This window comes from Heteronotia binoei, chromosome 7 (genome assembly GCF_032191835.1).
Source record: "Heteronotia binoei isolate CCM8104 ecotype False Entrance Well chromosome 7, APGP_CSIRO_Hbin_v1, whole genome shotgun sequence".
Lineage (NCBI taxonomy): Eukaryota > Metazoa > Chordata > Lepidosauria > Squamata > Gekkonidae > Heteronotia > Heteronotia binoei.
In genome coordinates this window covers 94,958,910-94,970,943 of record NC_083229.1, presented here as the reverse complement: position 1 = coordinate 94,970,943, position 12,034 = coordinate 94,958,910, and the positions used below count along the sequence as shown (strand labels likewise).

The 12,034-nt window shown below is 39.2% G+C and overlaps 1 protein-coding gene across 2 annotated transcripts in view; it reads left to right on the top strand.

Annotated features, from left to right (window-relative positions):
• RTTN (rotatin) overlaps window positions 1–12,034 on the top strand; it is a 120,413-nt gene that overhangs the window by 73,097 nt on the left and 35,282 nt on the right. For both annotated transcript variants that reach the window (XM_060244065.1, XM_060244064.1), the window contains exons 32-35: window positions 1,912–1,983; window positions 4,635–4,827; window positions 8,704–8,786; window positions 9,476–9,584. In XM_060244065.1, the coding sequence (XP_060100048.1) occupies window positions 1,912–1,983; window positions 4,635–4,827; window positions 8,704–8,786; window positions 9,476–9,584 (457 nt within the window). The remainder of the gene's footprint in view (window positions 1–1,911; window positions 1,984–4,634; window positions 4,828–8,703; window positions 8,787–9,475; window positions 9,585–12,034) is intronic.

The window sequence follows — 12,034 nt, the reverse complement described above, 5'->3', positions numbered from 1 at the left end:
GGCAGCTCACAACACAAAATTTCACATAAATAGAATTTAAGCATAAAAACAGTTAAAATGATTAATACATTTAAAATTTTAAGACATTTAAACCATTTAAAACATTAGGGACAGCAGACATCTAGTATAACTACACAGGTTGATGTTGTGGTTGAGTCTGGGGAGGGGCAGGATATGGTGAGGGGAGAGACCTCAGCTGGATATAATGCCATAGAGTCCACACTCCAAAGCAGCGGCTTTTTCCAGGAGGATAGATCTTTGTCATCTGGTGTTCAGTTCTGTTTTTCGGAGACCTCCAGGACCCATCTGGAGAGTGGCAAAACTCGGCCTGATAGTAACCACTGGGTAATTTGATACCATCTGACTTGCATGACTTAACTAGGCCTGGATACTTGCTACTACTGTTCAACAGCAGTCAGCCAGTGTAGAATAGTGGCTAGAATTTGAATTCCTATCTTGCTGTGGAAGCTTACTATATGATTTTTGGACCAGTCACATACTTTAAGTCTAACCTACATCACAGGGTTGTTGTGCAGATAAACAGGAGGAGAGAATAATGTAAATTTTTTTGGTACACCCTCCCCGATGGGATATAAATGAAGTAAATAATGAATGTAGCTGAAGATAGGCAGATAAAAGGTAGGTTGGTGAATGGCTGAGAAGGAGTGAATGAGTTTGGGAAAGGGGAGAGTATATGGGAGTTGCCAGGTGAGGGAAAGAGGAAATAGTGTGGGAATGAAGATTCAGAGAAATGTGAGTTACCATCTCATAAGCCCTTGAGGATTCCCTGCCATGCAAGTGGGCTGGGCCCAGTGGCCAATGCCACACAACTGTGCTATAGTTTTCCTAGGTTGAGGCAGCTGGGGAAGGAGCTGAGGGGCAAATAAAGGAGGTAGGGTTCCCAACTACAAGTTAAGACATTCCTAGAGATTTGGGGGGGGGGGGGTGGCTTGTAAGGGTGGGATTTGAGGAGGATCCTACTTGTAAAATTCCAATGCCCATTGAGCTCTAGAAGTGTTTGAATTGCATCTGGGTGGACCAAGACAACATGGCAGAACAGCCGGCTATCTTTTGTCATCTTTGAGGCAGTGATTGGGAGGAATCTAGTTTTTTGTTACATTTATTTTATTTTTGGTATTTTTGTATTTGTGTGTGTGTGTGTGCTCACATATGCCTGGAAGTCATGGCAACCTTTGGTGACAGGCCCCCAGTGGAGGCCTAGAGGATATTCAGTGAGGTGGCTGATTAAACCCTGACTCCACCTCCTGGTATTCCAAGAAAGACTCCCATCCAAGTACTTGCTAGAGTTGAAACTTCTTAGCTTCTGAGATCAGACTTGCCTGGGCTATCCAGGTCAGGGCTGGGAGGAATGTGTTTCTTGATAACACATTCACTCTTTTGTGTTAATCTAAATACATGTTTTGGAAAGAAACATTCAGGGCAACTTGTGTTCATTATTCTATGCATATATGAGGGAACTCTCTTTCTGTGCTCTGTAATTAAAAAGGTGAGGTATGATGAAAAAGAAAGTAGCGTATAGCAGCTATGTAGAGAGTTGCCTGGAGTATCAATAACTGAAGAAATTACTGCAAAAAGGAAGCACAATTCACACACCTGTCTATTATCATTGCAATGGATTTTAGCTGCTATTCTTTTGTTCTGAGTAGAAATTTGTTCTCAGAATAAAATGGTTATTCTTAAAATTATATCTTTATAGTACTTTCCAATCTTTACATTAAAAAGTATAGTCCAGGGAACAAAGTGCAGATATTATCTGTGTTTTGAAAGGTGAAGGATAATGGTGGCTTTATTATACTACTGTTAATGCTTTAGTGTGTATTTGAAGCTGACTGTGTTACTTTGGTCAGTTGCAGCCAGATGGCACTGTTGATGTTTGCTTTGTCTTTGTAGGCTGCATTTATTCTTCAGAATCTGTTGGTGATCCCACTACCCACTGAAGGGGTTAAAGACTCCATTTGGCAGGTGACAATCTATGTATTCAAATATTGTTTTATCTATAAAGTGACATGCCAGTTGGAATAGCATCAAACTGACATAAAAATAATAAGGTAAATAAAGATGCCAAATACAATTGGAGAACAAGATCCAATTGCGGTATTATTTAATATCCCTTCTAGGTTGCCATTGCCAATCAATATGATTGTTTATGTTGTGTTACTAGAATTGCTTTGGTCTACTCTTTTGATGGGGGAATTAGCAGGGGGAGACTTAGGTAGAGCTGTTTAGGAGCAAGTTCTCTCACCAATAATACGAAGGTCCAGTATCAGAGAAGACTCCAGATTTAAACAGTTTAAAATGTTTACTAGAAAAATATGTTGCCAATACGATCACATGTGAAAAGCAGTCAAAATACACACACTCAAAAGACTAGGAAAATTAGGAATGAGCAATAGAGGCATTCAGGGATTATTACAGAGGCAATATTTACCTGTCCAGATGTACAGACATCTGTGTAGAGAAGATGGAGATGGGGTCATGCATGACTAGCATGACACATCAAAGAGACCAGAGATACAGACTGTACATGCACCCACAGAATGCATGATGGGGCCAAGTTTGCTCTCATGTTTTATACTGTTTGGAGAGGTGGTTCCTTCTCCTGGAATATGAGTTAACAATCGTTGATGGGCTTTCCTGTGTACCCTGAATAGATGCCCAATTTGTGACAAAAGGTGAGAAAGGGTTCCTAATAGGTGTTAGGAAATGCCATAATGGTTTAATGTTTGAGATTAATTTTACCTTGGCACTCTGGGGAGAAGGCAAGAAGGAAATGGGGTTTGTGCAAGAGGGGGTTAGGCTGATGTTGCCAGACACCTTTACAAATGGAGATACTTACCTAGTAGAACTAATTGATACAGACATTCTATTGCAGGATTGCGGGGAGGAGGGGAAGGGCAGGAGACTGGAATTAGCCTTGAGGATGCTGTTTTGCAACCTTAGACAGAAACCCTTTTGGAGAGCCTTGGCTGGCTTTTAGTCCAAGCAGAGAGTGTTCTCAGTTGGTCTGTTTTTACAGGATCTCTGGTTCAAGTCAAAGCAAGGGGTGCTTCTACAAGTTAGGCAGTGCCTTTTGCCTACAATTGCGCTTATAATTCTCCTTGCTTGGATTTGTTAAACTGGCATTGCCATAGTGGCACTGGTTTTTCTGGGCATGGAAAAATCCTCCCTTTCAGTTTCTACTGCACAGACTCTCTGGTTTTGCATCAGTCTTTGTTTCCCCACCACCACCAGTGGAAACAGTGGAAGATAGAGCCACCTTCTTTTGGGACCCATAGAACTGGACCCCCATTCTTTTTTAAACTGATCTTTTTAGGAGAAGCACCAGAAGCCATGCTGAAATTTTGGTGCCTCTATCTTAAAAACAAAACCAAACAGACCTGTGGATACCCCCAGATTGATTTCCCATTGACTATAATAGTCCCATAGGGTGTAATGGATCAAAAAAACAAAATAAAATAAAAATTGCAATTTATGAAAACACCTGTATACCATACCGGTATTGGAATTTGAATTTTTTCAGGAATCTCAAATTTTGGGGAGCCCAATATGTCCCAATCTGACCCCCGCCTTCTTGTGCACACTCCTACACCTGAATCCGTCTTCGTGGAAGACACTACATTAAGCAGCATGGAATGGAATTCCATCAACCTCTCATGACTGTAGTGCTTTTTAAGCTCATCCTGTAGGTTGTAAAGTACTAGGCACAGGAATTTTAGATTGGCATCAGAGGTACAGAACATCAAAAGTTGGACTACATATCATCTCTTTTAACTGCTGCTAAATTCCCAGAGTAGACTGCTGTTATACTTGAATCAGTCAATACACATTGCTGTCTATAAAAGAAAGACCTGAAAATGCTGTCTATAACAGAGAGACCTGAAAATAGTTAATCTAGTGGATATTTGGGTGTAACAAAGAGGTAGAAATATAATTACCAGCACTGGGAAAATCTAGATTCTTCAGAAGTTCCTTGTGCACATAACACCTCTGTCTCCTAAGTCATGAATGTATGACCTCAAACTGCATATTTAATATCTCAGTAATAAATCAACATTCTGATTGGTAGAAAAGATAACTCCTGTAACCTATATACCAAGAGTTGGCTGATTTCTTGTATTGTGAATTATTTATTGACTTCAGGGAAATCCTGATTTTTCCCTATTTTGGGACTCAAAGTAGTGTATATGGATGAGTTCCCAGAAGGTCTCCAATCAAAGCACCAATCAGACTCATACCCATTTAGCTGAGCAAGGCTGCTAAATTGTGTGCCATTTTGTACTCTAAACTTTGCTCTTTTGCATATTTTTGCTTCAGTTTTTGAAGGGAGGAAATGAGATAGACAACTCAGATTTTGCAACTCTGTCTCTGACCTCCAGAAATCTTATTTAGAAACATTTTCAAGATTCACGTGCCTGCTTTCATAAGGACTAGAAAACTTCCTTTTTAAAATGAAAGGTGAAATTCTTGGGAAGTATTTCATGGTCTGTCATATTTCTGCCTTCTGAGAGATTCATGTTATCCATGGCTCATAGAAACTCTGCTTGCTCACAGAAACTCTGTTGAATAAGTCCCATAAAAGAAATATTTTTATAGCTTTTGCCGCCTCTTCCTAGGGACCTTGTGTGCATGATGAAGAATCTGGCTTATCTCTGACTGGAAAACCTGCCCTGCAGGCCCTGTTATATCATTATCACTTTTATGAACATTTGAATGAAATGGTGAGACAGTGCTACCTAGGTCGATATACATTTGACCTGAACTGTTCCTTGGGAGATTGCTTGACAGCAGAAAAAAATAGTTTAAGTGGTAAGTAGCCTCTTTTCAACCTTAAATTTCAATATTTCTTCCCAGGTCCCCCTATATAGCTCTTACTTATGACTGCTGTTTTCAGCTTACAGCTAGACACAAAGGTGACATGGACAATCCCATGAATAAAAATAATACTGCATTTGGTTTAGTTTAATTACAGAGTTTTTATTGTGTTCATAGTTGGAGGTAGAAGCATATTAGAAAACCTGTTCCTTCTTTGTTGAAGAATGATAATGGGATGTAAAGAAAATTAATTAGAATTTCCAATCGGATGAATTTGTAGTACAAATGGAAGACCTAGAAAAAAGATAGTATGTAGACTGATTATGGAAGCACTTCCATTTCTCTGTTCTGTGGGTTGGTCTTAGTGTTGTGCTGTAAGAAATTCCACACAGGAAGTACAAACTGTTGTTTCTTATAACTTAAGACACAGCAACATCTCTCAGACCATGAGTGCTATACATCACATTTAAAAAATTGTACACCTAAAAATGTAAATTATGAATGAACTAATTGGTCTAAGAATCCTTACCTATCAAAGGTATATGCAGAACTGACACTGGCTACAACTTCCTATTGGTGGCAAATCTCTGAGACAGGGCTTTTTTTTTTGTAGAAAAAGCCCAGCAGGAATTCATTTGCACATTAGGCCACACCCACTGACATCACCATTGTTTCACAGAGAACTTTTTTTGTAGAAAAGTCCCAGCAGTAACTCATTGGCATATTAGGCCACACCCCCTGATGTCAAGCCATCTGAAACCGTGTTCCTGTGCGTTCCTGCTCATGTTGATACTTAAACACAAGTAAGACTTTCCATTTCAGAGAAAACATGCCTTAAATTTTGACTCCGTAAGTTGAAATCATGACTTTGTTGTAAAGGTGAAATCTGCAGTTCAAGAGTACTGGCATAAAGTTTTTTTTAATTTTTTTTTAAAAGCCCTGGAGGTGACTATGACTACTTTACAGCTTTGTTCATTCTAACAAGTTTTCCCACAGCTTCAAAAACTATAGTGTATCTTTGTCTGAAGTTTGCAAAGAAATAGTAAATGAAATGGAAGTTCTGAACTGGTATTTGGGAGCAGCGATGGCCTGGTTGGAGATTTACAAATTGCAGCTTTATCTAGACAAAATGGAAGGATTTTGGATCAGAGACTTGACTGATCTTCAGATGGCTATCTTAGCTTCAGGGTTTCACTATGCTTAAAAACCTGTATTTGCAGTTTGGGGGTCATCCCAGATCTGTTAATTCTTCTGAAAAGCCACTTGACAACCAGGAGCACTCATGTTAAACACCTCCAGCTGTTATCCAAGCAAAGCAGGGTGCGGTTATTTATGCCATAGTATTATCCAAGTTAGATTACTATAGCAGACTCTGTACAGGGCTCTTGAAAACTGTTTAGAAACTGCAACAGATTCAGAATACTGCAGTCTATAAATTGGAAGGAGTGGGTTGCTCTATCTAAATGTTAAATACACTAGTTGCAGTTTAGTTTCCAAGCCTAATTCAAAGGACTGGTTGTGACCTTCAAAACCTTCAACAGTAGAGGGCCATAGTATCTCAAGGATGGTCATCTTTCAGATAGACCTGCCAGGGTGCTCGAAGTATACTTAATTGTGCGTCCCCATCACCAGAAGTGTGGTGAGACGGCCCCAAGGGATGGGGTCTTGATACTATTTCCAATTTTCTTTATTGCTTTCCAAAGGGAAGTTCATGTTGCACAGTCCATTCTAGTCTTTTGGATAGGCTGTCTTGGCAGCAGCAAACTAAACTATAACACATTTTATGGTTTGTGTTGTTGCTAAAAATTTTACATGCTGGAATCTGCCAGTTTAAGATTCTGATGCTATTTTAATTGACTTGTTAGACATATTGATCGTGGGTTGCTGCTTTTTAACCTTGTTATAACTCATCTTGGGGATTCAGCAGTATCGAAAAGCAAGTTATAACCTTTTAAAAATATTTGTATCACTAGTAAAATCTGATTATATAGAGCAGTGTCGATAATAATGCCTTATGGCCTATAGGATGAAATATCTGTTAGGATTTGTTCTCTGTAGGACAATAAGTAGAAGAGGCCAAACCAAAGCACACCTACTCTTTTGCATGATTTGCGTGAATATAAGGAAGAATCTTCCCCAACAGAGTATCCTTGCAGTGTAATCAATGGTTTGTTTTTAAAGGTGAAGTAACTTAACAAATGTCTAGTCATTGTGGCTGCAAAAAGTCTCAAAAATGGAATATGAACAAAACAAATGCAATAATGGCTTTAGGATACTGCTGCAAACAAATAAAACAACACAGAGGAAAGGAGTTGCATTTCCAATCACAGATCAATTAAATTTCACAATAATATAAATGAGTATTCAGAAGTTTATTTGTCATACTACTTAAGGATATTGATCAATGGAAGTTTTCAGACTCAAATATGTGGCCCGGGGGCTGAATCAGGCCCCCCAGAAGGTTCCTATCAGGTTCCCGAGCAACTGGCTGTCATCTGCTTCCTTCTCCCTATCTTTTGCTTCCTTCTGCATAACACATTGCTTTGCAAGGCTTGCTTAATCACATAGCAGAGTTACAGAGCAAAGCCTCTATTTTCTCCAATGGCTGAGGCTCCTTCTTTGGGGAGAAAGGGGAAAGGGAGAGTTTGTTTTTCCAGACTGTCTCAGTTGCACAGCAGAGCTACTGAGTCAAGTCTCTCTCCCTTCTATTGACTGAGGCTCCTCTCCCCCAGTCCGCTCGGGAAGGAAGGAAAGAGCCAGAGTTTCCTTTGCCCCATTCCCTGAATCCCATGGGAGAAAAACAAAGAAAGCACCTTTAAGACCAAATGCTAATGTTTTAACCATGTTTTGATATTTTTTTTAAAAAAATTGTGTTTGTCCATGTCCTTTATAAAGTTTATATTTCTGCTACTTAATGTTAAATAGGTACACACGTGGCCCAACCTGACATGGCCTGGCCTGACAAGGTCTGATTTATGTCAGATCTGGCCCCCATGAGTTTGACACCTCTGAGATTCTAACCAATACAGTTTTTCCAACTGAATATACCTCATTTGTTTTTTCTACAACTATAAAGTCTGTCATGTATCATGATTTCTTCTTATTCACCTCAACTGTAAAGTAGTGCTTTTTTTTTTTTACAATGTCCTGTCATTTGTAATTAAAAATACAAGGGATTCTTGTTGTCCTTGCACATATACTATGACAGAAAAAATGCTGGTTAAAATATATTCAGTTTTATTTTCTGTATAAAATCTTCCTTTCTGTTAAAATGAAACTGTAAACTCAGTGATTTGGATCAAAAGATTCCATTGCCTGAGAGAAAAGCACTTAACATGTGCCTTCAGGGAAGACTTGCTAGTTTTTTCTTTGCCTGACTACTGTCCTCCTTTGCCTGCCTACCGCATTGTGGGGAGCTTCCCTAGTGCAACAGGATCGTCAAAAGATACAGGTGCCTAAGAAAATCTCTGCTTCTGTAAGACCAATTTTATAGTACTCATAATTGCAATACTATGTTTAAATGAAAGAAGAATCATGTGTCATCTTTAATTAATTAATTTATTTATTTATTACATTTGATTTATATCCCGCCCTCTCCGCAAGCGGACTCAGGGTGGCTCACAGTATCTACACAATTAAGAACCAAGAGACTTACTGAAGTATTGGAAAGAAGACACACAGTACAAAATTTACATTATTTATTTTGTCACTTACTTATTTTAACTTTTGCTGCCTACTTTCAGCCTGGAAAGTATGTTAATCATTTCTATTATTTGACCACTTTTCTTGATTAAAAAGGGAGGAAAGAGTGGTAATACAGAAGTAACCCGGGTTGGTGAATATACTAACATTCCCTCTCTTCTCCTTCAGATTTTGATGACTCTGTTAGCTCTTGGAGACCCCTGTCTCAGCAGAGCCAATCTCCAAGTTCTCAATCAACATCTGAGACTGTGGTGAGTTCAAAGATGGTGGTGGTGGTGAAAAGTGCCATCAAGTCAAAGCTGACTTATGGCAACTCTTTAGAGTTATCAAGGCAAGAGATGAGTAGAGGTGGTTTGCCACTACCTGCCTGCATCATGACCCTGGATTTCCTTGGTGGTTTCCTATCCAAATACTAACTAGGGCTTGACCCTGCTTAGCTTCTACAATTTGAAACATAATCAAAGTAGTGCAAATTATTGAATTGGCTGTTCCAAGGAGCTGGATTCCTTACTGTTCTAACTAGTGAATGAGTTGTATGTATTCTGTTATAGAATATGTTCTCCAGCTGCACTTATGATTTCTTGCTTGTCTCAGCAATGTCAAGGCTCATATAAAGGCTATGGGTCCTACTTGGAGCTGCCCATTATCTGCATCCATGCAGAGCCCTTTGAGGCTTTGTATGGTTTATGTATGCACCAGGATATCCTCTAATTTTATCCGTATGTCCCCCTCTTCTCCCAAAAGCTGCTGCTGCTGGCTAGGAATTGGTTATGAAGATGCAATTGAAGGGGGTTAATCAGTGATACATTCCATATGTACATACACAAGGGCTTTCTGCCCAAGCACAGGGTCCTTCAATAGCAGCCATTAGAATTAGCTGATAAAGACATAATATGTCAGTAGAGGAGATTAAATTACTTTTCCTGGTTTACATTCTTAGATCATTTCACCAGCACTGTCTTTGGAGAATGCTGCGGAATTACAGACATCCAACTCTCCCCCTACTAGTGTTATCCATGAAGTGCCTGTTAATCGACTCATGGCTCAAGGTAAGGTGATCTTCAGAGCATTTATAATCTTATTTATTTGGAAGGAATTGTTGATTATAGCCATGATCAAAAAATACTCTTACACATGTTTCAGGGTTTCTATCCTCATTCATTCATAACACAAACCCCATGCTTTGAAAACAAGGTTATTGCATTGCACCATTAGGTAGATGCTGGGCAGATAAGCAAGACAGACACCATGTATGACAATCTATCTTTGTTTGTTTACTCAGGTGCAGGATTAACCCTCTGGTCAGGTGAAATCAGGGATAAAATGTTTGAGATAAATCAATAAGAACTCTGAGGTAACTTAATATTTTCACAAACAACAGTTTGTGCATTTCCAGAAATTGAGAGTTTTTAACTTTTCACACAGAATCTTTGAGATGAGAGGCTCTTGTTTCAATGTTTCTTAAATACTCCAGTATACTTTTTTGGGTTTAACTGATTTTTCAGGTTTCAGAAGGCAGGGATATGTTAACAAACACCCAAATACCTTCTCACACCAAGAATCACTACACTCTTTAGAGCTTTCATCCTTTCAAATGGGCAGGAAGTCTCTTCTGTAACTAGAAGATCTATGTAGCTAAAAAATCTTTTCCCAGGCTGAATGGAGGTCTTTGCTGATCCACCCACTCCTCCTTGCCAGCCTTCTTGGTCCTCAGTCAGTATGAAACTATTTTCAGTCAGAGCTAAACTCTCCTCAGTCATAGCTAAATTTTCCACAGTCAAGGCTAAACTCAAGTCTTTCCACTCAACTGACACCAATCAAATCCCTTGGTGCAGCCTGTCACTCAAGACTCTCTGGCTCTGTGAGGTGTTAACCCTTCACAGTCCTTTAAATGTTTGCACAGCACTTATGAGCTTTTAAAGCACACACCCTGACACCATGGTTTAACTAAAAGGAATTAAGTGGTTTGTTAATAAATAAAAACAAAACAAACAGTGATGGAAAAAACTAAATGAATAAAAAGGAATTACAAGCACAGTAGAGAAATGAACTGAATTCATTGCAAACAAAGTTATTGAAAACCCAGTAAGAATGATCTAAGAATGTAAAAGAGGAATAAAAGCAAATGGTTGTATGGTAATATAATTGATCTAAACCTATGACATCTTATTTTAGCCTCCTTAAACCCATTTCTGTCTGTCCATATTTAAAAAGCTACATTCCTTAAAATACGCTAGGCATATAAAGCACTCGCCAGACACCTTCGACAGCAGCATTTTTTGGTAGAGTGAAGACCCTTGGATTTATTGGCCATTTTTCCTTGCATTTTTACAAAGGCCATGCAATTTCTGGAATATATTGTTACAGAGCAACTTAAAAATATATATTTATGGAGATGATTTGATCCAATTCATACTGGGAGCACCTTTAGGCTCCCATATTGAAATGCTCTTTCAATGTGAGGTTAGGTACATCTGGGGTCTTATCCTAGTGGATAAAAAGGACAGGTCTTATCCTAGTGGATAAAAAGGACAGGGAAGGTAGGCTGATATTAGACCTACAAGGCTTGAACCATTATTTATTCATTACAAAGTTCCAAATGGTGTCTTTAGTCTCTGTTCTACAGTTATTAAAACAAAGTTCATGGGTCATAGTTCTTTATCTCAAGGACACTTACTTTCATGTGTCTATTCATGAACAATATAATACATTTTTACATTTTTGTTACAGAGGACAAATCTACCAGCACTGGGTGCTGCCCCCCATGTCAGTTTGCAAAGCACACAATTCATCCAGTTGTTTCTGTACATTGCAGACCCAATATTTTATTGTTGTGAACACATTAGACTTCTTTTTGAGCACATACACCCATGAGAATCTGGAAAAAACATCAGTTAAGATTAGTGCAAACCTCTTATTAGAGTGGCTTTTGGGGTAAGATCCTATTACATCTGCATGCACCAAAGCCAACGGTTTTGCAGACACTCTTTCACTTTTCCTGGCAACCGGGAATGCTTTTGATTTTGTGCGTTTGCACACCTCACAATCAAGAAACGCCTTGCACTTATTCACTTCCTCATGCCCCACGATAGCAAGTGTTTTGCTGATAGTGTTAAAACTGGCATGCTCCAGCCTTCGGTGGAGCAAATGAACACAATTATCATGAAGTTTTGTGTTACCACCTGTGCTCCCACAGATAAATTTTCAATAACATAGACATTGTTTTGCAACCTTCCCACAGCAAACACCCTACCACCCTTCGTTATTTTGCAAGAGGTGCTGGCAAAAGTAACAGTAAAACCAGCTTTGTCCAAAGCAAGCACACTTAGTAAATTGTTCTCAAGTGCAGGGACACAGCACTTCCGTGAATGTGTGATGAAGGGCTGGGAGTGTGACACTTCCCTGACACCGTACCTCAGAGTTCCTGCCGTCAGCTAGACTCGAATGCTACAGCGTTGAGGACTGTGTGTCATGTAGCAAGCATTCATCTTGGCAAAAG